This window comes from Platalea leucorodia, assembly GCF_965183815.1.
Source record: "Platalea leucorodia genome assembly, chromosome: 5".
Taxonomy (NCBI): domain Eukaryota; kingdom Metazoa; phylum Chordata; class Aves; order Pelecaniformes; family Threskiornithidae; genus Platalea; species Platalea leucorodia.
This window is the reverse complement of record NC_138827.1, coordinates 30,708,281-30,736,262: the sequence shown is the minus strand read 5'-3', so window position 1 is coordinate 30,736,262 and position 27,982 is coordinate 30,708,281. Positions and strand designations below refer to the sequence as shown.

The following is a 27,982-nucleotide window of genomic DNA, read 5'->3' as shown; positions in this document are numbered from 1 at the left end:
TGCAGGCTGCCTGAACACAAGATGTTCAGGCAACAACAGCAAAACCAGCGCTACTTCAAAGGGACAGATCACAGAGTCTCTGGATTAGTGACTTCCCACATAGAAACAAGTGCCTCTTCCCTACAGACATGAAAAAAGCATTATGAAGGCCTACCAAATCAGGCCCTCTGGGGATAAAAACACCTAAAGAAAGCTGAACTCTCACTGAAAGACAGAGGGAAAGAGACACCTGTGATGAGAGACTGTCGGACCATCAGCTGAATCTGACTTCTCATTTTGAGGCAAAGAAAGATCTAAGACCTGTATCACTGAAACATCACTCTTGTACCACTGCTACAAGGTCTCCTGTGCTCTCTGCTACCTCTCTTGCCCAGGAGGAAGAGGGAAGAAGCCACAGATAGTTTAAAGCACCGTTCAAACAAAAGCACTTGCTCTGAATATGGCAGGAGGATTGTTTCCTTTGAAAGGAAGGCGAGTACAAATAAATGGCCTGCCACCTGGTTTGGGATCCCTGGTCTCTGCAGACTTCACTGGAAAAGGAATGAAAACCCACCGTGTTTGTCACAGGAGGACTGATCTGATTATGCCAGGCACAAGCCTCACAGGGCACTGGGGAGCGCTGCATCCCACCTCTCCAGCAAAACAACCTTTCCCACCCAAACTCCATTATAAACTCTTAGCCATAGTCCTCCAAAGAAACTTAAAAGTTACTCTGCAAGAGGCAGTCAGAACTAGACCACAACTGAGAGCAGAGCAATTGACTTAAATCAACACCTCTTCCCTGTTTGGGAAGGTTTTCTCAGTTCCTAGCATTACACAGCTCTGGCATCTACTGCTGCTTGCCTTCCTCTCTGCCAAGGGTTACTGCCTTGCAGAAGAAGGAAAAGCATGTCCAGATCTCAGCTCTTCAGTGAAAATCCCAACATCATAGCTTCAAGTCCTGAACAGATAAGTTTGCAAGTATGTACCAGTGGGGAGCAAGGATGCTCTAATACAGGTCACAGCAGGAGCTGGCAGCATCCCTAAGGCAGCTGAGCGCACCACAAGAGCCAGGTGGGGCCCTGAGCCACCAGCTGAAGGGCTTGTCATATCCATCAGGCAAAGCTTAACCATTCAGTGCAAGTCCTGCTGGGCACTTCCAGTGTTTCACACACCAGTGCTTAAAATCCTTTGCACTGCACACATCCAACAGCTGAAGGGCTCTCCTCACGCAAGGAGGAGGCTTCACACCCAGAGGAGTACTTGCTCACCTAGACGGCAATTCCACTCGCCGAAGTTAATGGCATGAATATCCCCAAACTAAGGTTTTCCTTGGACATTTCGCTCTCTCCTCCCAAACTCTCTTTTGTAAAGGGAAAGCAAATCTGGCTAGCAAGCCAGCTTTGTCCTTGCTGTGCGGAAGACAGATGCATTGGATTCACTTTCCATGCTGGGGGGAGGGGGGGGGTGGGCAGGAAGAGAGAGAGAAAGAGGCAAGGGCTGACTGTCCAGACCAACAGTACACCCAAGAACACAGGAACAGCAGCTTTCGTCTTTGCTCCACTAATTCGCTTTCTGGGTCTACTTCTACCACCAGTGAAAACCAGCAGGTGCAGAGCGAAGACTGCAAAGGACCACTTACCGATGCTTGAACAAATCTACCCGGCGCCGTTGTCTCTGGGCAAGCAGCACCGTTAATGTCCCCTTGTCACACTTCCATGTTAATGCTGCTGCTTAGACTTCTAGAGTCTGAAAGGCTTGAGGGCTCCATCCAAGAGGAGTATTTTGCGTCACACCACCACTCCTGGCCAAACTTCAGGATTTTTGCTTCATACGCAAATTAAAGGGAAGAACATGAAATGTAACATTGCAGGTAATTTCCTGAACTCACTGGCCCTCAGTTATCTGATCTCTTATGAAGGTCAAAAGGATCACAGGATCCCTTCCAGCCCTCTCTGTGCAGTCATATCCTCATTTTACCTCAAGAAAGCTGAGATCACAGGAGGTTCCAGAGTCTGATAAAGCAATACAGCCATAGAAGAGGGAGGTATGCTTAGTCTTCAGAGATTTAAATTGTCTTAAATCCAATGTCACACAGAGAAGTAAGGAAGTAAGTAATTCTCTATTTTTCTATGTCACCAAAAATCAAGAGAAAAAAATACACATAACTGCCAAATTTGTTAAATCCATAACTTAAAGCATTTTAATAAAAACAAAGCAAAATACATTTCATAATCCGTCCACTGGCACAATGTATAAAATCTTTTAAATAACAACTTTAATATTAGTCACAAAATACAGCATGTTGTATAAAAATAGCTGTATGCACACTGCTAAAAGATAATGTAAAACCACTCTGAATAGGCCATGCAAAGACATTCAGCTTTGACCTTTCAATTTCCAAGCGCCTGTTGGATCTCCTACTTTATTCCTTTGCATTCTGCTTGGGAGGGTTTTGTGTTGACACCTGGGGGCCTCCTCCTCCCCCTCTCCACCCTGCACATAATGCCCTGGCAAAGGTTTTCAGAAATGGCTGGCAAGTTTAAGGTGCGTCATGTCGGGCATCTTAGTGGCCCAGTTTTCACAGCTTACATTTCAGAAAGTGCTCAATATCCATGTCCTTCTCCATGGACACCTCACCTTGGTCACGCAAAATCTTCAGATTTTCAAACAGGACCCTTTCAAATTACTCCTGACCCCTGGTGCACCACAGTACTAAAACTGGAAGTGAAAATCTAGGCACCCAGCCTGAGATGACTGCAGGAGGCAGAACGCAACAGCTGCAGCACCATTTTTGCACAGATGTACCTCTGCATTTGATAATCCTAAATTATTGACACACCAAAATTCACTGACGCCTGTCCATTCACATGAAGAACTCCAGGTAACACACACAAAAGGACTTGGAGAAATGAGTTTACAGAAAGGAAGATAAAACTGAGGATAGCACTAATATAGAAACAAACCCAGATACTAAATATAAACTGTTATATAAACAGTCTGTTATACTGTGGTTATCAGACTTAAGAATGTAACTGCCAGAGAAGGGGACACACTGGACACAAAAAAAGATCATATTGAGTACATTTTAGTTAAAAACAAAAAGATGTCGGATAAAGAAATAACACACCCCCAGCTTTCATCCCACATGCTGACACACAAACCATCAACATGATAAAAAAAAAAAAGCAACCCTGTCCTCTTCATCTCTACAACGCTGAATGATCCTTGCACCTTTACAGTACCATCCTCACACAATTTAAGCCCAATGAAGGTAATGGAGACAGAGATCCACCCAGTCGTCATCTTCATTTCCTGAGTCTGCAGAAAGAGAGAAGGACACTGCTGGTTGAAAACAGTCCTTGCTGCTGACACTAGCAGCAGCACCTTGCAAGATGTGCCATCAAGGAGATCAGCCATAGGCAGGGAGAGACGTGATGCTCTGCTGGGCAAAGCAAGAAAGTGAGGGTTTTTTCTGATGTTTTCAAGTTCCCATTTTAAAGCATGCTCTTCTAAGAAGAAAATAAGGAAAGCTTAGTGATTTATCACCTCAGATAATACAGCAGCAAACCCATCTTCTCCAATTTAAAAAGATCAGTTAAATTACCTTTAATGCACCAAATCTGACAGGCAAAAAACATTCCCATAAAAAGCTGTCCCCTTAAAGTTACAAGTCACATCACAAGAGCAAGCTTCCAATCAAAGTGTCAGAAGCAGAGAAGCTTTTATCAGTGCTGAAAATCCAAATAAGAACACAGGCTGATCTTGCCCATCCATAGCAGGAAAGAACTTTAAAAGGCTTTATGGGGAACTGGCTGAAAGTCACTGTTTTTGGTGGCGTGCGTCATTGCTCTGCGCTTGGCGAGGCGGGACTTGGACGGAGGAGAAAGCTTCATGGAGCACACAGCATGGGCAACGTTCTCCTGCTCTGCGCTGAGTTCATTCTCGTGCTGAGACAACTGGCGGTTAAGGGCTATAGCCTCAGCAGCAAAAAGTGTCAGGTCTTTTGTGCTACTGTTCCTTTCAAGGGAAAAGGAGAAAGCAGTTACAACACACACACAGAGTCACTTTACCTGGTTACCCTCACAGCAGAATACCTATTTCCAGGCAGTTTTTTTTCTCCTATCAAAACATCAACATATCAGGCAAAATGACCAGTTAATATGTGCATCTCCTCATTGCGAGGACCAGCAATACGTAACAAAAACTCTCTGGGATTTTGGAAACAGCCACAGTTCCAGTCCTCATTCTGCCAAGAGCTTCCAATGTAAACACAGGAAACCACCTGAGATGCCATGCTTAATTTCTACATGTCAAAAAAGGATGGGCATATGGGGCAATACTGTTGTATTTCTTCAGAGAACTGCAGTCCCACTATAATTGCATATGTGGCTTAAGGAAATGCATTTCTGATTGGAAGAACCACCTGGAATTGCCAGTGGCAGATATGGAAATAGAAACAAGAGATGTGTGACTCAGGCTCTCTGGCATTCAGAATCTGCCATCAAATCACTTTAAATGAGGCTTGCCCTGCTCACAGTTAAATTGATACTGTGATTACCACCAACTACAATGGAAGTCAGATCCGAGTCTGTGTATATGATGATTATTCACCCATCAGAATCTAGTCTCTTTGGATAACACACGCCTTTATGCCTTTTTTCCCCTTCTGGGCAGCAAGCTGCCAAAACCATCATTATTTCCGGTCTAAGATTAGCGCTGCACTGCAGGAATCCTCTCCAATGCCTTTTTCACAAACAAACAAGATTAGATCATAAAGAAAAATCAGAGCTTTAATATTTCTGATGTTCTTAACAAAATCAGTGCTGCACATTTCTTAAGTTCCACTCTCAACCAATCTTACCCCCCAATTTGTCACCTCCTATCTCTCCCCATTCTTTCAGTAATGATTCTTGGCCAAGTTTACAGACTTTAAAAAAAAAAAAAAAATTACCTTTGAAGAACTTGAGGGGTAGGTAATCCCCGTTCAGGAGCCTGCTAGAAGAAGCAGTTAAGAAAAGTGAGTTACATATTAGCAGCTAGGAACCAAGCTTTCCCAAGAGAGAGCGATAAAAAACCAGGCAACTCCCCCAGATCTTTGCAACTAACGGATATTACATATAAACAAATTCACTGTGAGTTTACAGATCGCTGTTGGTTTACAAATCACATTTCATAATCTGTCTCCCTCACAAGAAGATACCACAGTTTGCCAATATAAGACTAAAGCTTTGGAAGCTCTCCAGAGAGTCTACCCCTTCTTTCCTGAACTGGGAACTAAAGCAAAAAGAGGACACTACTGCTCTTTTAAAACCATATCTACCAGCATTCTGCATTACTGTATTAAAGAGTAACACAATAATTAGTGTACTGCAGTGCTTGGTATTCACAAGAAAGCCATTTAAAATGCATAAAGCAATAATTAAAAAAACACTTAAAGTTTGACAGATTTGTCCAAATATTTACCACACAGAGCTCCAGAATTAATAAAGCCACTGTATATTGCTTAATTAATCAAGATAAGAGCACTAAAACATGCAATGTCTCTATTAAAAGTTAGAGACAGGGAACAGCTTGTTTATCACTTTGGAAGAAGAATAACCCTTAAAAAAATATAAAGGGGGATACATACTCCTTGAACCCATGAATGTTGCAAAACTTGAGCAGCACTAAGTCGTTCTTTGGCATCACGAACCAGCAACTTTGAGATGAGATCTTTGGCCTCAGAGGATATATGTGACCAGTCCTTGTCAGGAAATTCATACTTGCCTTCCTGAATGCTCTCAAAAAGCTTGTTCTAGTAAAGGAAAAATTCTTTAATTTAAATAGCAACTAGAGTACAACTAGAAGACTTCTCAGGTGGGATTCTTCTCACTCAATTTTATCCACCTAATGTGGTGGGTAACAACAAAAACCATCCAGTCTCCTTATGGAGTCAATGGAGAGTGACAGGCAGCTCCACAGAGTGAATCAGTGCATCCTACAATGGTCATGTTACATTGTCTGCTGACAGCACCTCTCTCTCTCTCCCCAGTAACAGTGCCGCCCATGTACTCAGTTTTTAGAAAGAATAAATTCAGGCCCTACCTGGAGACTCTCCTGGGGCTCAACTTTTATCTGAGGAATTGTGGCAACTACCATAAACCAGATCAAGAATTACAGAACACAGGAGGACTGGGGGGTGGGGGAGAGAACGAGGAGAAGCTCTGAGATCTCACATCAGGAGGAGAAAGAGATAGTTGCCAAACCTTACTTTAAGAAAGGGATATCATCACTCAACTTTTACATTACCACCCTCACTTCTCAGTGACAGCTTATCCTCCCAGATAACTGCTTGGGTTACAGACACATCTCTTCACTGCTGGCATTATGGCAAGTCTTACGCCCTAAGTTCACAGGGCAAACTACACCCTCCCACATATGCCCAGGATAAGTGAATTCACCTGGCAAACTCTGCAGACTTCTCCTCTGTCCCATCCACAGTCTGTGCCACAGTTGCCCACAAATGGGGGGTAACCACTGAGCATGATGTACAGAATCACTCCCAGGCTCCAAAGATCACACCGCTTATCATAGAACGTGGCCTCCTCTGTGAAGACTTCAACCACTTCAGGCGCCATGTATTCTGCAGACCCACACTAGGAAACCAAACTCAAGTAAGTTTTCAAAGGGAGGATCAAATCAAAACATAACTCAAGTTTTTTACCATTCTTTACAGTAGGCAGCTTGGTCTAAAAGCAGAATAGGGCAGCAGGGACTACTGAAGTTTACTGCTTTCACTGTAGGTCTCATTTTGTTAAGCCAAATTACAACTGCCGCATCCCTCAAAGGTTAAATGGAATTGCCAAGAGCTTTGAAACACGTTGTAAGCATACTGCACAGGGGAAAAATGAACACATTTCAGGTGTAAGGACTACAGAGATCTAACAAAACGCAAAAGAGTTCCTACTGTTCTTTGGAAGAATCATAAGCTGTTCCATATGAATTTATGATCCTTTATACAGGGTCAAAATATTAATCTATATATTTCAGGTTTTAAAATCTTATCCATTAGTTACCAGGCTTTTAGAAAGTATACAAGTATATCATGGGAGGTGATTTCTGTAACAGACTCCTGCAAAACTGTCAGATTTTTTTTTCACAGTAATGTCAAAAGCATAGCACTGTAGTTTTTCAAACTAATGCATATTATAAAGCCACACACTGATTACAGAGCTTGCATTGCCCTTAGTTCATGGGTCTACAGAACCCAAATATGGGGAAATGAACACAAAACTAAGGTTCAAACTCAGTCCATAAGCACATAAAAAACCTCCATGAAAAGCTTCCTCATTTGATGGGGTAAGAGACAAACAGGATCAGTGCATTACTTTCTGGCCAACAGGAGAATTAAATCGATGAGCTCCTGTGCTTTTGTATATTTGTTCTATGACTGGGAAACCAAGACAGTATTTACCACACATACACACACTTTAAATGAACTGTCCACCACTGGGTGTAGTTGCAGTAAACCCTTTGGAAGCTCCCCCCTGGAGATAAGAAAAATTGTTTCATGGTAGAAGAGAAAAAGCATGAAGCCACAGCAGCTCTTACCGGCGTTGTTAATTCAGGAGTAGTTATTGGAGTACACGCACTGTTCAACTTCACCCCACTACCAAGATCAAAGTCACATATTTTTACTGGTGATACCTAAAAACAAGGACAAAACAGTAAGAGGTCCAGAAGACTGGGACTAATGCAATATACACATGCCACATAGAAAACCCCAGAACAAAAACCAAGTTGTTCTAGCAGGAGGACTAGTGAAACCCAGTCTCTTACAGGTATATTCCACTCCTTGGTTTTGCCTCCTCTGTCCGTGTTCCTCCCACGTCCCCTGCATCTGACCGTATTACATTAATTTTTTATTCGGCTAGGCAAGGGCCAGTGCACACTGGGGCAGTTTGGGAACTATACGTAACATGACCAGCTGGCCTGGTAAATGTTGCTTGTCCATCTGGGTACTGCCTCAGAACAGAGGGGATGCTAAGTTGTAATTGCCATGCCCTCTCTAAGAACAGTTGGCTTTTTATCTCCTAGCCAGATGCTCACGTTTTTACAGCTCACAGAAGAATTTAGTCTCTTTTGGGCTTCAGTTCTATTAAGTGTAGTTGAAGACCACTAATGGGTTCAAAAGTCTTCAAGAAGAGAAAGACAGAGCGTGAGGGCTGTCTTTGGAAACCAAGTTAAAAAACACACTTCAAAAGGTTAAGAGACCAGAGTAGCACCTTTTCTGGAGATTCACACAGGATGTTTTCAGGCTTCAGGTCCCTGTGAGCAATACCTAAACAAGAGTACAAATGTTCATTAGAGAAGATACTCTCCTGTTTTATTTCTCATTACCTCTCTTTATTAGAAGGTGGCCTGGGAAGTATTCTAGGCCTGAGTTTGCTACACAACCGCCCCTTAATGATACTGCAAATAATTGAATTTCAAAGTGTGTTTGTTAAAAGTCACGGTTGCATCCTGCTATGCCTTTATCATCCTTAAATGTACATGAGAGTCAGTCAAGCAAATAAGAACCTGCTAACACTGGAACTTTTTGGCTTAGACAAAATTAATTATGTTAATTAAAACCAGCTTCTTAAGATGTCTGACCTGTAGGAAAGTTTACTTGTGTACACAGTTTAGTCAAAAGATTTTTGTGCCTTCTACAGTAAGGTCCTTCTTTCCAGAGGGATCAATTGGTGGTTTGCTGAACTCCTACCAGCACAGACAATACCTTACACACTCTCCTCCCGCCCACGCCCCCCCCCCCCCCAAAAAAAACCCCCGAGTTGCCAGGTGAAAATATCATCCCTTTAACAGTGAGGTGCGTACTCATTCCTGAAGTAAAATAAAAAGTAAATGGTTTGGTTGGAGATGCAGAAGAAGAGGCTAAAGCAGAACAACCAAAGGGCTTCTACATTCATTCAACTGTTATCAGAATAGGCAAACCCAACAGGGAAATGCAAAGTTATCTACCTGTTGAATTCACATGCAAAGGTGGTTCTATGTTGTCAAAGCAGTTCTTCAAATGCCTAAAAACACAATATCTGGAAGTTCTCCATTTAATATGATCAAACTTAATGGGAAGGCAGAAAATAAGAACCAAAAATCAAATCAAATGAGCAGCTTGGCTGTAATTTAACTGCACTTTAGCTTTGCTTAAAAAAAAAAAATTACACTCCAAGCACACTTGATACTACTTCAGAGTATGAGAAAAAAATATTGCACCAAATTCTAGGTAAGGGAGTTTCTAATGTCTTTTCTTCAGCACACTCCACAAGACATGACTTAAAACATAACATTAATAGCATAGTACTGATCTAAAGGAATCAGACCTCTCATAATGATGCAGTTCACATTGCTTATGCATGGAAGATGGGAAGCATGACAAATGAAGATGGCCCGTGCTAACATTTACAACAAGGCTGACAAAACTCTCAACAGTTGGCTTGGCTTGCAATGCGAAATCCAATGGCACTTTTTTGTATTATAGTTTGAATTCAAATGTCTGATTATATAACATTTTATTTTGCAGTTGCACACAGTACTGAGAAAAGAAAACAACTGCCTTTAAACACTCCTCCGGTGGATTATTAGCAATAAAGCACACATATCCCCAGTGGGTGTAAGGCAGTATTATCATCCAGCCGAGTTTTAAACTACTCCTAGCAAAAGAATTAGCTGTCCTCATTCAAATTTTTTTTAAAGCATCTAGCTATAGCACTTCACCATTAAGCTGTGCAATAAAACTGCTTTAATTTCCTGTTTACTTTAGTGTCCTTTATGCTACTTACTAATTATTTTAATGTCACACAGAAGAACCATAAAGAGAACAATAAAATGAAAGGGGATGTTGTTGGGGCTGATTCTGCAAGCCATGTCCCCACTGTACCAATTCACAGCAAATGACAAGAAAGAAAGTGGATTGCTGCTCTAAAGCCATTTTAATGAATCACTCCCCTCTTGTTTGGGGAAAGGGGAACTAAAACTTAAAGCTGAGAGAACTACAGAAAGATATTAGCTGAGTCAATGTTAAACTTCCTTGAACACTGTTCTAGACTTTCAGCTGTTAAGCAACCTACTATAGCCCTAACACATCAAATAAGTATTTCTCCACATGTTCAGCCCAAGTTTCCTGTTCCTTATTTGCCCCATATCTCAAAGTCAAAATCCTCTAAACATGGATATTCAAAGAGTACATTCTCTGCAGGTTTAAAGTTGAGTTATCGCAGAGACAGGCTATGAAGATTACCAAAAATCTTAATCCAAACTAAGTTTGTTTGCACATTCAAATTAACTTCTGATAACATAGTCACAACATGTGACAAGATCCATATTCCTCAGGTTTACCACTTTCTTTATTCCCTATGCATTGCTACACTTTTCTTTTTAAAGGGTTCAACCTATCAAGGTACCAATGCTGTGATTCCAACTCAAGCATCTAAGCAGTCCTGTGACTTACAAGTAAAACCTACAAATAAACATTTATTGAACTGGGGCCAGTACTAAACAACTTAGCAAATGTTGATCTGCTGAGATCTACCTGGCTAATCAGAATGGCAAAGTAAACAGAGAGAAAAATTTACCAAAATAAATAACCAATAAACATAGCCTCCAATTACATGCCATTGTATTCAGAGGTAGTCACTATAACATTAACTGAAATTGCTTGATCTATGCAAGGCCAGACAATCATGACATAGGAAAAATTTTAAAGGTATCTATAACATTCAACATGAACATATACTCTGGGATGACCATAATGCTCACAGGTATTTTGTATATTCTATATATTCTACTCCGCAGTAGAAAAAGCAGCAGAAAAACATTTTAACGTAAAAGAAATCTCTACAAACAGAACTGCTTTTAAATCTGAGCAAATCCCTAATGAAATGAGGACACCTTCAAACAAGGACTATGGTTCACTTGTAGGTCTCTCAACCCAACAGTGGGGGTCTAAATGTAGAGGTCAAAAGCTACTACAAAGAGGTCTTGTAACCAGCAGAAATTCTGGGTAAATACAGAAAAGCATTTCTGTAGACCTGAAAGAGGTGGAAATTAAAAAGAATATTAGCTCCGTTTTGAGTAACCTTTACATGGTGGCTTAGGTAACAAGAACAAGCAAACAGATTCAACCCTAATGTTAATTCTCCCTGGATGCTGATTTAACTTTTCTTCTTCAAAAGGCTATACCATCTTAACACAGCTGATTACTTAAACTACCATGTTATGAAAATAATATTATAGAGGAAAACCATGTAAGTCATCTGGCATTGCTGTAAATAGAAATGCTAGCAAAGGCTGACTACTTGCAGCTAAAATGTGCTCCATAACCTAAGTGTACAATATCAACTAGTAAAGATGGAGACAGCCTTCTCTTACCTTTTGTATGAAGAAAATCCAGAGCAGAGGCAATATCTCTCACCACTTTGCTAGCTTCTCGTTCATTGAAGTGCTTCCGCTTTTGTATATGGGCCAGGATTGAACCTGTAAGAGTAACGGGTAAAAGGGAAAACCTTAGTATGAATGCTGCCTGGGCTGAGAAAAGGCTTTGTCAATACAAGGATAAAAATGCAATAGCCACTACCACTCTGCCATAAAGGGAGAGCTGATCTCAGTGTGAACAGGGCCAGAAGTAATTTAGAAAAGTTATTTGTAACTAACACTCTGTCCTAGCATGTTTACACAGCAGAAACTGAAGTGTCACAATCCCATGTTTTTATACAAAAATAGCCTCAGAAAATAATCATGAACTAGTACCAAGTATCATGGATCCATTACCTCATTTCTCATATTTTATAACAGCCTTTCATAGCAAGCAACTTTCATGGACTGAACAGGGGAATGACTACGAAGAAAAAGGTACAGCTGAGCAGCTTCAACACTTAAGCATGCTAGAACGTAATTTTCAAACACTGCAGCCCTCTAGTTTAAGCACAGCATGAGATGCAATCACTTTTTACTGCCCCAGCAAATGACTGGTCTGTTTTCCACACACTGTGAACAGTAGAGACTTGCTAATAGTACTAGCAGAACTCAAACATCAGCTAAGGATGTACACAGCACTTCAGCAAAACCCACCCTCTCCCAGGTCACAGGTGGCCATGCTCAAACTAACTCTCCTCATTTTGTGTAATGTGACAATTGAAACCCTGCACTGAAAGTCAACTATACACATTTTTTTGTCTCAAGACCATAAAAGTAAAAGGACATTCTACGTTTAAATACACATTAAAATTCCCACTGACATCAAGGTAAGGCTTACACACTGACTTAAGGCAAACTTTGCCCAGGGACATGAAATCTGACAAAAGACCTCTCAAATACGAACATAGTGAAGGACTGGTAGCTTGCAGGCAGAGCTTCACTGGTATCCCTTTAACAAAGGATAAAGGGAGGTTTGATTCCTTACCTTCTTTAAGCGAATTCCATCAATCTTCTCAAAAGATTAAAAACGCCTTTAAAAAAACAATTAAATGTAGTCCACAGAGACCCAAGCCCACTTCCGTCTTCCATTTTCTTACTCAGAGACATATATTTATAAAAGCAATCAGGCAGAGAAATTCAAGAAGTAACTGCCATTTGTTATTAGCCCCCAATACAGTAAGCATTTTATATCTCAGGTGATTTCATTTTTATTCTTCAGTTCTTGATGTGGAAGGAAACCTCCCATTCTCTACTGCGGTAATTCCTCCTCTTATACCATCAATGCTGCTGCCACTCCTCCACAGCAAGGATGCAGAAAGGAAAACACTCAAAAAGAAGGAAGGGCAAATGACTCTTCAGATATGCTTTAATATGACAAAAGACTCTTCAGATATGCATGGATATGCCGTGTCAGATGGGTGGAGGAAGGCCACTTTGGACCAGGTTATCAGATTTCAAATACAGGTTTATCTTGCCAACACCACCACTTTCCAGCTTGCTACAGATTTCTTAAGGGCACAGAGTTCGAAGGGTTCTCCTGGTATAATCGTTCTTTACACCTTTAGAAAGTAGTAACAGTTCTTCAGTGTTTCCATCCCTGTGGAAAAGACCCCAGACTTCGCAGGAAACACTACTAAGCCACCTGAAGTGCTCATTTCACTCAGCAGGTTTATTTCAGATTACCCTTCTGAATAGAGCTGATGTTCCAAACTCTCTCACATAAGAATTATATCAATATCAATGAAAAACATACTCTACAGACTTTATATTCAGCCCACATAGAGCAATCCCACGAACAGAAAGAATAGCAGGGCACTCCTGCCACAGTTGTTACCACCTCTTCAGTATTCATCAGAGAGAAAGCATCATATACCACCTCCCAAAATGCATTTCAGAGGAAAAAAAAAGAAAAAAAAAAACACAAACCACAAAAACATGAGGAAAGGACTCTTAAATCATGCAAGTTCAGTATAATAAGCTGGATTTTAATGCTTTCAATTATAAAATGCTGTCAGGCAACGATATGAAACAGCTTCTGCATATCATGGTGAACTGAACACAGCTAAAATGGGAGCAGAGCTCCTTCGGTTACCACAGCTACAGGAAGGCAAAGCTGAAAATGGAAAGCCCAAGTTATGCCCCAACACTGTAGGTAACATCAGTCTCTGAGACTGAAGTTACTAAAGTAAGGCTTGCATTGAAGATTAATGTTCTCATTCTTGCCAGCCACATTGCTTATAACAGAATCTGTACTGCATCAGAAGCTGGTCTGACCCCTAATTCCCATTATTTCTTTGATAATCATTCAAACCCACATACCTAACACTTCAAATGTTGACATTTTTCAGAGAGAAAACTAGCCTCAGCCCTAGTTGACCACTGTAAAAACAGTAGCTAAGAGAGGGAAGGTCTAGCATTTTTATCCTCTCAGCAGCCGTGCGGGTACACTGACAACCATAGTCTCACAGTCAAAGAAGAAGGTTAACTACTGGAAGAACGTGGAGATGGGAAAAGAGACCAATGTAGATTCATCCCAATCAAGCCCTATTATAGCTAACTGGTGAGACAAGTCTGTGCATTAAGAACAACAGTGTTAGAGGAAACCACAATGAAATGATGCAGTAATTTTAAGGGAAGGTAAATAAAAGCTTTTACTTAAGAAAAAAACTATGTTCTTCTCTTTCTAAGAAGTTCTGCATCTATACTGAAAGAATTTGCATTTCTCACATGTATGGTTTGCTACTGAAAACCTTCTTGACCAGTGACAATAGATGATGTTCTATGGACCAAAGTATACTCCTTCAGAAACTCAGTTTTTCTTTGAAGGGTGGGCCACACTTTTAACTCATGGTTTTGCACAGCCATGCAATTAATGGATACTGTAATTATGCTCAGTGTAGACAAATGTGAGAAAGTCCACAAAGTGCTTGATGTAGCCTTCTCATTCCGCAGGTGAGTGTTGAATGCTGGAGACCAGTGACCACACATGCTCACTTGACTGGCCCTCAAACAGCCACAAGCAGAATCACAGAATGCGTTGGGATGGAAGGGACCTTTAAAGGCCATCTAGTCCATCCCCCCTGCAATGTGCAGGGACATCTTCAACTAGATCAGGTTGCTCAGAGCCCCATCCAACCTAAACATGAATGTTTCCAAGGATGGTGTATCTACCACCTCTCTGGGCAACCCGTTCCAGTGTCTCACCACCCTCATTGTGAAAAATTTTTTCCTTATATCTAGTCTAAATCTACCCTCTTTTCGTTTAAAACCATTACCCCTTGTCCTGTCACAGCAGGCCTTGCTAAAGAGTCCATCCCCATCTTTCTTGTAGGCCCCCTTTAAATATTGAAAGGCTGCAATAAGGTCACCCCACAGCCTTCTCTTCTCCAGGCTGAACAGCCCCAGCTCTTTCAGCCTTTCCTCACAGGAGAGGTGCTCCAGCCCTCTGATCATTTTTGTGGCCTCCTCTGGACCCGCTCCAACAGGTCCATGTCCTCCCTGTGCTGAGGACTGCTTCACAATTACAGCAACTCAAGGCAGAAGCAAGATGTTTTTCGCAACAGTGCTCTGTGAGTTTCAGGAAATTAAGTCAATCCTACATCAAGGGAAAATGTTACCAGAGTACATAGATGCTGTACTAAGATTATGCATAATACCTCTCATACTGTGTGTCTCCCTTTGCCTGTAGGTACTGTAACCTAGTAACTATATTCCAAAGCTGACATTTCCATTGTTTAACTACAGCAAGGGATTGGAAATGTATGACCAGACCCATCAATATTCAAGAATAACCATACTTCAAGTTTTGTATATTATTTCCTCTACTACTTCGTCTTAAAACTCTCAAGCTTTTAAAATAAGCTCTTCATTTTCTACTTTAAAACACTGAAACAAACAAGACCAAGACGATTCAATGAACAAAGGCACAGTTACTGCACAGTACCTCCTCGCAGCTTCTCAAAGACAAGGTAGTATCTTGTGTCATCTTCAAAAAATTCTATTAACTCCAAAATGTTCCTTTAAAAAAAAGAGGGGAAATAGAAGAAATAGGCACAGAGTATAAACAGAGCAATGAAGAGTTTCAGCATGGATAATTAGGAAATGCCAGAAGTAACCAAAAATAAAACTGTTAATTAAACAAGTTGCTTTAGTTGCCTACGGTATTAAAACCACAATTCCAACTCACACTGAAATTTAAGTGGGGAAGACAGTCCAAACACCAAAATCAGACAGGATTGTGAAAGAGTTCTGCTACTGCTCAACTGACAGGAAGATAACTGCTAATAGGTTGTATTTAATAATGTAGAACGTTGCATTTGTGCTGAAGGCAAGAACAAAAAAAAAATTGGCATTCTTTCTCTCTGGAAATCACAAGGCAGAACACACAGGGCTCGAAGGAGACAGGCATCTGTCAACATGACATTAAATCCAGTGCCTTAGTTACCATTTTTAGACTAACTCCTCTTTAGCTACTGTACAGTCTTTGCAGCACAACACAAACACCCCACATTGCCTTGAGAATGTCAAACGTATAAGTCAGATTTTTCTGTAGTACACACAAAATCAAAATTCTGCATGTGGTCATGAGAGCTTAAGTTTTTCATCAGTTACGTACTGGATGACCATATGCTCTTAACCACACGCAGAACAAAGATATATTTTGCTTCTGTATAGCACGACTTAAACCCATGAGTTTGGTAAACAAGGTGTTTTTAAATCATCTTTAAGTGTTGTACTAAACATTTGTAAAAAAAAAAGGCTCAATATAAGCTGCACAACTGTAGTATAGATAGCAGCTGTTGTATGCATTCTAGATTAAAAAAAGACATTTAAAGGAGTAGTGTCAGAATTGGCTTAAAGTCACCACAGAGCTGCCACTGGCTGCATAGGCTTTCCCTCCTTTTCAGACAGGAGTAGCAGCTTTAAAGTTGCTTCATCCTGTGGCTACGTGAAGTCGGCACACATCCAAATGAAAACTAAGTTAGCTTTTGGCTGATCTAAGAGTTCCAGTGCAAAAGCAGGAAGGCTGACACAAAGAGGAGGACAAACCACATGTTAAGGAAAGGAATGGTGAGACTGTTCCTCTCAACAGCAGCCAGTACCAGGTCAGCTTTTGCCGACGGTGAAATAACAGGGGAGAGCGTCAAAATGTTAATTCCTCATTTGGACAAAAGCCATGCATCACTGAAGCACATTCAGGCTACGCTGACCTGGTTGCTAATTGAGTTATGCGACTTTTAATTTATAAATATTTCCCTAAATTTCACAGGTAAGAGAAGGGGAAATTCTTATTTTGAATAGGTTAAGTCTAAACTTCAACTGGTTTTAAGGAGACTACTGCAAGGCTCCTAACCTAGTCACACGTAGGAGACTTAATTTGAAAAAATATTCAAGATACTTTAAATAAATAAACAAACACACACAAGACTCTATACTTACTTGTTACCTTGACACTGGTACAGCGTTTCTATTTCACGAAAAACCCGACTCCGACTATGCCCAGCATTTTTTTCAATGATCTGTGGAAAGAGTTAGAGCTCATATTTGAAAAATTATTGCAGGAACTGTGCATGTGGCTCTGGAATTAGATAACTGATCTAAAGCTTGAATCTCAGGCATGCCTGCCAGAGAGAAACACTCCACCTTTGTTTGTTTGTTTAATTTTTCATCTGTCATTTATTTACAGTGTCAGCAGAGCTCTGGACGGCATTCAAAGGACAAGAGAAATGAGGACAGGAAGAGAAGAAAGGAACTAAATCCACATGTTACACAGTCACTGACCAGTTACCACAAGCTTTTTCTTGCATCATTTTAACTCTGCAACATGCAAAAAAGGATATCCTTTTGAGTTCTAACAAAACTAGGGTTGAGTAGCATCCGACATTGAACAGTCAAAAAGACGACATTTGTCATTATAGCCATTTAAGTAAAAAGTACTAAATTCACCACAAAATGAGAGTTTGTTTCACAGTGCAAACTTCATGGAGACCCAATAGTTGGACCTAACGTATTAAAGAAAACATACGTTCAATCTCAGAGCCCTCCTGTTCTACCACCAGAAGTCACCTTCCTTCACACACTTCTTAGACTGAAAGAAGACAAGGACAAGGGCTTTCCACAGAGGCTGAGACAGAACAATTGCTATGTGAACTGAAAGCTCACGACATTACCGCAAATACTACCACGATCTCTATCAGCTATCAGTTTCTCATTTTTACAGCCAGAGTTCTCCAGTACAGAATGGGCAACCATTCACCAGTACGAGACAGAACTTGGTACCCAATCACATCTAATTCATAATGTAGCAGTTTGTTTATTCCAGATTTTCAACTTCAGCAATTCTACAAAGTACACACAAAATTATAGCATCTATAGGACTAGATTTTTAAACGGGCTTAAAATTTTGTGCCTATGGTTTTTGCAAAAGAATTAAGCATAAAGTTTTCCTGTTGTTATTCTTTGTGTTTGTAATTAAATGAGGGGCTCAGGCTAACCACAAATCTGTAAATGGGCCATAACACTTAATATAATAGTATTAGAGAAGATTCACCTCTACCAAAAAAATAAGAGACAGTTTTACATGAACTAATGGCAGTAACTGATGCTCTCTGAACTCGGAGCAGCATTCTCAAAAGCTTGCATTATTTGGTAGGCCATGCTAGATAATGACTCGGCCTCTTATTTCATAAGAAGAGATAAAAACTGGTAGGACTACAATCAAATCAGGACATGAGAGGAAAGCTTGCCCTGAGATCTAACCATCACACAGTCATTTACTGTTTGTGAATTCTATCTGTGGCCTATATACCAGTTCACTCTGGAGTCTCAATACTTAAAAGAGACAGATATCTCAACAGTTATAAAGCAGGCTCATTTCAAGCACCAAAATTTTCTAAAAGCTTTTGCTATTACCCACTCTATTACAGGTTTTCACTGAGATGCTACGAGGGAGAAGACATGTTACAGACAGAAGTGATGCTGCTTTTATTCTATGCTTACTTTTACTGCATATTCTTTCCCAGTTTGGAGGCTGACGGCACCCTGAACTTTGGCATATGCTCCCTCACCAAGAAGCTCAGCAGTCAGCTTGTACAAATCTGCCAAAGAAATGCAGCAGAAAGGACACATTAGCCAAAGCATTTCAGTGAATAACATCAAAACAAGCTATTTTATCTGATGAGCATCCCTCAATATGACAGCAACTGAAAAAACTCCCTTGGTGATGAAGACAGAAAATAGATTTATGCAGTATTATAGTAGATGTGCCAGACTTAATTATGGCTCATTTTTCACTTCCCCCCCTTAAAGTTCCAGGAAAATTTAGAGCAGACTTCATTCCAGCATCAAAATTACAAGTTTGTTCGTACAAGAAACGCTTTATATCTCAGCAAGTGCTAGGACCTCATCCACCTTCCCTGTCTTCATGTAAAACTCAGAACCAATTTTTTCAGGTGGAAAACATTTCACTCCTCGATCAGAAAATGCCCACCATACAAAAATCTACTTGCAGAGATAGTGTTTTAAGTATAATTGAAATTTGAATGCTTAAGCCTGGAAGGCTGCTACCATCTTGATTTGCAATGTACCTTACAGTGCAGCTTGCCCACTAAGAAGTTTCATACTGGTTAACTTCATCGCATTTAAGTGTATTTTACCTACAATGCTTCACAATATTTGTGCTCACATCTATTCAATCAAAACATTTTGACACCAGCACTGTTCCTACTAAAAAAAAGAAAAAAAAAAAACCACCAAAGCACCAAACCAGATTATGAATAGGACTCAGGTTTCACCACTAAGAGGGGAAAGAAAAAAAAAAAAAAAAAAAGAGACTGAAGACTGAAACACGGGGGATAAAGGAAAAAAGAAATGTTGACTTATAACGTTAGCCAAAAAGCAATGTTTAGCTAAGAAAACTGAGAACAGCAGAGGGAAAACAGACCATTACAATTAAAAGCTTAGAAGTCGCCACCAACCTTCAAACTTCCCAGGGACATGATCCGTGGCTCTGGTTCTTTTTTTCTTTTTCCTTTTCCCACTGTCTGCTATGGGGAGAGGCTGACTGCTGACCATCTCTGTGTGGCAGAACATAAAGGTGCATTTAACACACAATCAATTACTTTAGGAGAAAATGAACATGCTCTTGTGAGTTTATGTTCCTAAGCTGTTGAAAAGTTTCTCTGCTTGTCTTCATCACAGGCTGCCATCTCTTCCCCAGATATCAGAGGAAACCTAAAAAGACAATTTGGGTGCTAATTAACAGCTCTGGGGAGGTTTGACAAACAAATGTAAAACCAGAAGAAAATAACTATGCAACTGAATCTTCCTCTCACAGCACAGTAAGGCAAAGCATGGGAATAACCTTGTCAACCACCATGAGCTACCCACAACATAATGCATGCCCTGGTGCAAGACAGGATTTACAGCCCCCACAAGGGCACTATTGTTTGACCTATTCTACTGCTTTACAAGTAGATTTTTTCAAGACAACTTAAGAAAATGAGCTTCCAAAACAGGTGGAAGGTGTGGTGAACTTCCAAACAACCCAGTGAAAAAAAAACAACCACAGGAGTTAACAGGCCAAAGGAGTAATCTAGGTCAGTTTATGCTGCCAAAAGGCCACAAAAAAATTGTTTCTCACAGAACTATGACGTGTCTTTCTAAACCACAGATCAGTGGATAACTTATGCTCCAAAACAAGCAGTGTTCATGCCATTTAAATATTTTTTTCCTGCATTACTAGCTGCAGAGCTTATAAGAGCTTAGTCAGAGATAACCATTAACTGCTGCAAGACAATATGGCAGAAAAAGAAAAAACACCCACATATTCTTATGGTAGGCCTAAATAAAAACATTGCCATACACTTTCTCTGCCAGAGGCTGCTAACCTATCTGCAAAAAGGTTAAATGATTCCACACTATACTCACATGAGCACTTCTCCATAACATCAGTCACATCCTGACAAGTTGGCCCTAACAGTTAAAAATCACAGCTCAAAGTCTTTAAGGCAGTAGCAAAGCACTGCTAAGACATTTTACAGGCAGGAGGATTTCTAAGTAAATTCACAATTAAAGATGTTGTACTATAGAAAAAACTAAATCCTTAGAAATAGAGTAATTATGAGAACATTGGTAACAAAAGAAGAGGAAACCCTAAAAACAACAACAACAAAGTTTTCTGGCAATTCTCCTTTAACAGAGAGCCTTTGTGAATAGCAGTTTTTCTGACTTTCACTGTTTCTAAAGTCCTCTGAAAACACAGGAGAAGCTCCAAGGCAGAAAATATTACACAACAATCTACCAATACATGAAACACTTTTTCTTTGCTTCGTTGTATTTTTCTTGTCAATATCTGTCAGTAATAGCTATTATGAGTGTCATTTAGAACTCACATGTTGTCTGAAAACTTAAGACAAGTGCTATTTTGAAAGCCCTTTCTCTTCAACAACTTACTGAAACACTTAAAAATGTATCACTCAAAGCCTCAAGACAATAGAAAATCTTCATTTTCAAGTCTTATGCAGAATGTGTTAAGAAATCATCACAATAGATGACATATGCAAGTTCTTAAATACAACAAGAAATATAAAAGCATAGATTTTACCAACTTCTGAAGCAACAGCTTCTTTTTAACTCAAACTGAATTTTAACATAAAGAGAAGGCTAGCCTTTGACAGCAAGTCCCAGCTCTCTCCGATTTCAATTCAGCCTGCTTCAGAAGTTATTCAGAATTGGGATCAAAATGACACATATGAAGCTGCTCAGATAGAGCTAGTCTGCTTGAAGGAGGTGCTTGATTTCCAGAAGGTGTCAAACAAGTCATTTTAATGACCTGACCTTCTGCAAGTCAACAAGTCATACCTAGACAGGTTCTATTCCATTTCAAACACTACATGGTTTCAGAGCTTGTAACAGAGACTAAAAATTATGCAAAAAGACTGGAGATGAATCCTGCATCTTAGCAGAGCTGACATGTTTCTTCACAGCCCTCTCCTGCACTCTACCAGTTGGCTATGATATTTACAGTCTGGTGTTTAATAACTCACTACATTATTTCAATTCCCTTTAGTCTGACTCAATTCCTAAATTACAGAGAACTGCTTCCTTGAAACCAGGAAGTTCACTAATCATGCATACAGAAACCAAATTACTGAAAAGCTGATGTTTTCAACCTATAGTCTTGACCAAATTTGCTATCAGACAGGCATGAAATGTTTACTATATTAGATTCTTATTACCCTTCTGGTCTGCTCTTTCACATCATTGTGTAGTTCACTTCTGTCAACACAGCTTTTCCTTTAAGGGTATCACAGCTTCATTCTCATTATTCACTTTCTTACAATGAACTGGTACTTAAGTAACAGCTGGTATGACAAGAAAATGCCTTTAGCCCAGCCAAATGTTTGAGAGCTTTTTCAATCTTTCAAAGAAATGCTTGTGTTTCCATGACTGTATACCAAAGAGCTTCTGATGACACTGAAAGACAGTGTGCCTCAACCATCCAAGCAATGCTGAGGTGTTTTGCATACTGCAGGACTACCTCTGGTGACAAGGACGCTGTGGGTTCTGAGGAAGCTCAGCCTGCCAGACAGAAAGCTCAGAGACTGGATGAACTGCTCCAGAGGGAAATGGCCCAAGGACACGTCAGGTCCAAGATGAACATTTAACCGTTGTCATTTTAAGGTCATTTTACAATATGGCCCGAAGCGTCAAACCCCTGCTTCCACCAAACCAACTTGTCCACCCACTTTGTGATCTATTCTGGCTGAGTGCAGGGAGGTGGGAGTATAACACTAGTTGGTGTTCAGAGCAGACTAGCCAAACCTTTGACAAAGAGCACTTCTTCCATCCCTCTCGACCATAACAGAGTCAGACTGTTCTCTGAGAAACTACTGTCTGACTAGCAGTCTCACAAAAGCTGAAGAAACAGGCAACAGTTCAAATTCCAATCCGGCCTTCTCTTCTAGTCAGGTTAGGATTATTGCTTACAGATAATGTAACCCAGCAAAATCCATACGGCAAGCAAAAAGAGAGCAAATTTCTGTCTTAGCTGCAGTCTTGTTGAAGTACTGTATTTTATTATCATCGTAATTCAGTGTTGAGGCAATATTTAACATATGCATTATTCAGAGCCTGTGTGGGAAGGTATAGTTATAGCCTTCCCCTTTTGCTATTGTGGCCTCTGTAACTATCTTCAAAAGGATGAACAAAAGCAATTATCATAAAGAAGACTTGCAAACAATGCCAAGTGAAGAAAAAAAGAACAATTACCACAAGTTTCACTTCATCCAGATCTTAAATCACCCTTCATCTTGCTTCCTCACACTCCATATACAAACATGCCAAAATCCAACATCCAGACATAACTCCCTTCTCATTCTAATCTGCTTCCCAAAGGAAGGAAAGGGATATTTAGAAAACAAGAATACACATGTACAGGAAGCACTTAAGAGAACACAGTACAGATGCCTTTTTCTATTAAGAAGATACCTTGTTTGTGCGTTTGAATTCAATGGAAGAAAGCAGTTTAAGCAGAGAGTCCAGGTACTACCACTGGCTTCAAAACTGGGTCTTGCTTGAGCCAGGTTGTTCTGCAGCTGAAAAGGAACACAAACACACTTACATTCAGAAATCACAAACATTGTTAGATACATTCGGGTAGTGCCCAGAGTCTCAAGAGATTGCAAGAACCTGTTGTGCTGGGCTTCACGTGAGCACACAGCAAGAGCACACACCTGCACTAAAGGATTTATAACTCTTAAGTCCAGAATGAAAAACACAGCGTTATTTCCAGTGCTCCAGTCATTTCAATAGAAGAGGAGACTCCCTTGTTACAGTCTTGCAAAAACAACAAGGGATTTATGGTATTCATTAGTTCTTGTTGTTATACCATTGGAGAACCATAACAAGTTGAGATATAAAATACAGAATGACTCTTAACGGACAAGAATTATCATACTCTGCCAAGACAGGGCACCATAAGTACAGCCATAACAGCACCAAGTTAAAGCATATCTTGAAAATGGTCTTGAAGGCATCCAAACAGGCTCCAACAGACCAGGAGCATGAGAAAGCATTTTCCACAGCCAAAAATCTTCTCCCGAGAACAGGTACCACCACCACCAAATTCACTCCTAGCAAGCAGCAAACAAGGCAGTGATGTTCAGGTAACACCATCCAAGGAAAAGAAGAATCAGGAGCCTCAAATAAAGCCTTCTATGGATTCACAGAGGATGGCCACAACCCAGAATTCAATAGATGAAACAAACTCAAAGTTGATGTGCTGGCACAGGATGTTTTCAGACCACTGAGGTGGTACCTAAACAGCTGCAATTACAAAAATATTACTGTCCCACAGATACTGCAAAAGCAAAGGCTTTTTATTCAGACCGAATAGAAGACCACTGAGATGATGCGGCTTCTCTAATTGAGATTTAAAAATACTATTTTGACTAACTGAACAACAACAGGCAGCCCAGTCTGCACCTTCTGAACAGCATCCAACTTCTCTGTTGATTTACACTTATTTTCAAAGCCATTTTCCACTTGTTCAAACAGCTACTGACAGATTCAATGAAATAGTTAGGCATGAGTAAGCCCCTTGATTCCACAAGCATGACATACCTGTGACTCTCAGACTTCAAATGTAAAAGTGTGTGCTCAAAACTCAAAAAAAAAAAAAAAAAAAACCAACCAAAAAACTTAAGCCACTTTAAAGTTTCAGACATCCAGAGTTTTGGACAAAGAAACAAAATGGAAACAGACTTCAGTCTCATTTTCCTCCCAACTCAGTTGCTCACATCGTTCTTGGACCCAGAAATACTTTGATACCTGTAGATGTGGCTCATAATGAAACAGGACTCACTTAGCAGGTGCTAATTCTGCCAAAACCTGCTAGTTGCAGGAAGCTCAGAATAATTAAAGCTACCTTTATAAAGCAACTACATAGTGATTAATTGTGCTTGTAACATTATAGATCAAGAAAAACACAATTTGAAGAGGAAGGATGCCCAATTCTTTAGGACAGCCCTGTGTCAAATCCAGAGGCAGATTGTTTTAATACTCATTCTGTACTGCATTAAGAAAGAATATTAATTTCAAATTGTAAGAAGTCAGCATTCTTACAGCTCATTCATCTTTACAGTAGTTTGCCATAATTCATTCTTAGCTGTCAGAGTTACCTTCTCATCCCACCTACAAGAAAACTTTTAGTATAATTTAATTCATTAAATCTGAATTATCCATGAAAGAAGAGGAACTTAAAAACATTCCAGCATCTTCCCAATAAGATACAGGAGCATTAACATTTCAAAATGAACACCCAAAAGTCCACAGGAAGCCCGAGCAATCTGATTTTATGAAAGAGCAAGTCTGAGAAAAATTATCAGTTCTGCCTTATCACAGGCGTTACTGTAACACCTACACAGTAACAGCTGACATTATCCTTCTAAAATCCTTCACTCTAGAAAAGGTTACAGCAACCTTTTTCTTTACCTCTATATTTCTCTCTGCGATTCTCTTCTGTCACACTTTTAAGACCAGAGTTGCCTTATCTTCTGTGTATGGAAGTTGAAGAGTCTAACTTTTCATACTGTCGGCTAGCCACTTCCCTTGCAAACTAAGCATGGGGCTTCTGAGGTTCCGAGTCAAACCCTCCAGCAATGGGTGGATCTCACTTTGCAGGAGAGCACATAAAGTTACTTCAAACAGATTCCTCCCACCCCAATCTATTACTTCACCGTGATTACTACTGGGGAAGCAGGGAGAACCTAAATGGAGAGGAGAGCACAAAGCATTCCTTTCCCTCTCCTGTTGGGAGAAAAATAGCATATTTTAGCACACATGCTGCAGACATGAGGTCTTCTGCTGAGGTCTGTCTATGTTTACATAGACACACGTGCATTTCTTTAAAAGCATTAGTTATCATTCAGAATGACAGCAAAAGAACTGTTATCATCCCCACTCGAAAGACGAAGGCAAACAAGAAAAGTGTGCTGACCCTGCTATGAGTTAGTAAGCGAGAATAACAAATGAGACTGGAAGTGGCTTAAAAACACACAGTAATCTTTATCATTTCTTATTCTAGGACAACACACCTATGAGGCAGCCACGTGGATGAGAGGACACAATAGGCTGTATTTCACAGGGCTCACAAATAAACATGAATGGTAAGCCTTGTCAGGAACAACATGGCATACATACTGGTTATTGCACTAAAGACCATCTTCCCTCCTTCCACACAGAGCAGTACAGCCAAACAAGATATTTAATGCTACTGACCACTGGCAGACAATTCATATTTAAGAGTTTCCATCACAATGCAGTAGGAATTTAGCTGCAAAATTATTTTAAACTCCAGATTACACATATTCTAAATGAGAAAAGTCCTTACAATAGTACTTTGACTCAACTACTCAAAGCTTCTCTAACCCCTAGAGCACTTTTAAATTAAGGAGATGATATACAAGGCAAGTAAGTTCTGAGGGCCACTTACTAAACAGTAAACTGCTTACTCTCTTCTATGTCTGATGGCATCAACAACTCTCAGAAGACTGTCTCTGCATCGCCAATTAGCTCCTCTAACCCCACTCAGCTCCCTTGCCAGTTTTCAAGTCTAAACCAAAGAGAAAAACTTCTTAGAAGACAACTTTTAATTTCATACAGATATAAGATAGGCATTTCCTGCTTTTACTCCACAGCCCACAAACAATCAGATAATGACATCTGACACTGGAAAAAAAAAAAAATACACAACATACTCCCATATTAGCAAGCAGCCTTGTTTGGAGAGGTTCATCTAATTAAATGTGGTTTTCAAGTTTGAAGGAAGACTGATTTTTCTTCCTTTTCCCCTCCTCTGTACTTTCAACTCTAAAATTAACAGCCATTAAACTCCATTGCATTTTCACATTTGACGTCACCTAAAATTTGTACCAGTGTTCTAACATTTGTTACCTGGAAGGTACTGGAAGGTGAGAGGAAATTCCTCATAGCAGTAAATACCTTTTTTGAAAGCATTAGGGAGTACTGATACAGCATTCATACCATGAAGTAATGTCATGATGGACAATACTCAACTTCAAGAAACTTTCAAGTGTACCAGGCACCCAAATCCACTTTACCTGGAAGGCTGCCAATACCAAAACCAATTACCTTTAGAACTGCAGCGGAAGAGGTTCAGCTCCACAAGTGTATTTTGTCTTGCTTCCATCCAGCACCTGGAAGGCATGAAGAGGAGCTCTGTTTTGAAAAAAATGCTAAACTGTAGTTCTTCAAAGTTATCAGAATATATGCCAATTTTTCCAAGCTAATTGTGGGGCATAAATTTGTATGTTAAAGAAGCTTTTATAAGCAGTAAGCTGACGAAAGGAGAAAAAAAAAAAAAAATCTGAAGAGTGGTTTATTTCTAAGCAAATCTGACACGTCACAAACAAGTACAAATGGTGTCAGGGGAACGGGCTAATTTTTGGCTACCACACGTGCTGCTGAAGCCAGCAGCCAAGGTGTCCCCAGGGCTGTACCGCTGCCTTGCGTTCGCTTCTCCTCCCTCTGACCTGCCTCGGAAGGTCACCCCGGCCAGGCCAAGGGCTGCCGCAGAGGCTACGTACCCATCGGATCGAGGCAGGCTTGCGGGGTCCCTAGGGGCTCACAGGTCTCATCGTTTCATGACAGATAAAAAATACAAGAAGAACTAAAAGATCACTCGTAATCAAATCTAGGAACAGGTTCATTCGCCTTTGCCCACTCTTCTTCCACTCCAGCAATATTCTTAATAGAAAGCAGCCATGGTAGTAGCTTATAGACTTACCACTCTTTATTAAAAAACGCACTATGTATGAAATACAACGGTTTAAGCCTTCAGCGAATAACCAGCTCCCAGCAAGAGGGAACCCCCACACCCTGCGGAGAGGGCCCCGAGACCGGAGCCGGCGGGCGGGAGGCACTTTATCGCCTTCCAGCAGCCGCCCGCCGCCCGCACCGCCCCCAGCAACCAGGGCTGCCCCCGCTCCCGGCGCTCAGGCGCTTATTCCTCCACAGGCCCCGCGCCTCGGAGGAGCCCGGGCAAGAGAAGACCCGCGCCCGCAGCCGGGGGAGCCCGGCGGCTCTCGCAGGCACCGACGGCTCCCCCTCAGGGACCCCTGACCCTCCAGCTGACCGAGGCGGGGAGGGCGGCGAGCCGCGTCTGCCCCCCGCCGCCGCCGAGCCCTGAGGGGCCGGGGCCGGGGCCGGGGCCGTCACCCCGCGCCCCCCCGCCCTCACCTCCATAGCGGCCGCCGGCGTCCCTCGGCGGGGGCGGCGCTGCGCCGCCGGCCCGCCCGCCCCCTCCTCCTCTGCCCGCGGCGAGGGCAGCGCGCAGGCGCAGTGCGGGCGGGCGGCAGCCGGGGCTCGAGGGGCGGGGCGGGGGGCTGCGCGCAGGCGCAGTGCGGGCGGGGGCGGCAGTGTCCCAGCTCTCCTGTGGGGCCGTGGGGACGGGGACGTGATGGGGGGCACCTGGGCACTGCCTGGCAGCTTGCAACCTTCTCCTTCCCAGAAGGGGGATACGCACCTG

General features: G+C 41.2%; 1 protein-coding gene across 6 annotated transcripts; it reads right to left on the bottom strand.

Annotated features, from left to right (window-relative positions):
• Window positions 1-2,161: 2,161 nt before the first annotated feature.
• On the bottom strand, window positions 2,162-27,778 carry MKNK1 (MAPK interacting serine/threonine kinase 1). 6 transcript variants are annotated; one of them, XM_082313138.1, is made up of 14 exons: window positions 27,694-27,778; window positions 26,587-26,651; window positions 22,924-23,030; window positions 19,410-19,508; window positions 18,433-18,530; window positions 16,873-16,952; window positions 15,377-15,450; window positions 11,389-11,493; window positions 8,247-8,302; window positions 7,573-7,668; window positions 6,423-6,617; window positions 5,612-5,776; window positions 4,934-4,977; window positions 2,162-3,999 (listed from the first exon to the last, which is right to left on the bottom strand). In XM_082313138.1, exons 4-14 carry the CDS (start codon window positions 19,504-19,506, stop codon window positions 3,771-3,773), a joined length of 1,239 nt encoding a protein of 412 aa, XP_082169264.1. In that variant the 5' UTR covers window positions 19,507-19,508; window positions 22,924-23,030; window positions 26,587-26,651; window positions 27,694-27,778; the 3' UTR covers window positions 2,162-3,770. The 6 variants fall into 6 exon arrangements, 5 of the variants coding, with proteins under 5 accessions (XP_082169264.1, XP_082169266.1, XP_082169265.1 ...); XM_082313140.1 differs by having other exon boundaries at window positions 4,934-4,974; XM_082313139.1 differs by lacking the exon at window positions 27,694-27,778 and adding an exon at window positions 27,242-27,342.
• Between the last annotated feature and the right edge of the window lie 204 nt (window positions 27,779-27,982).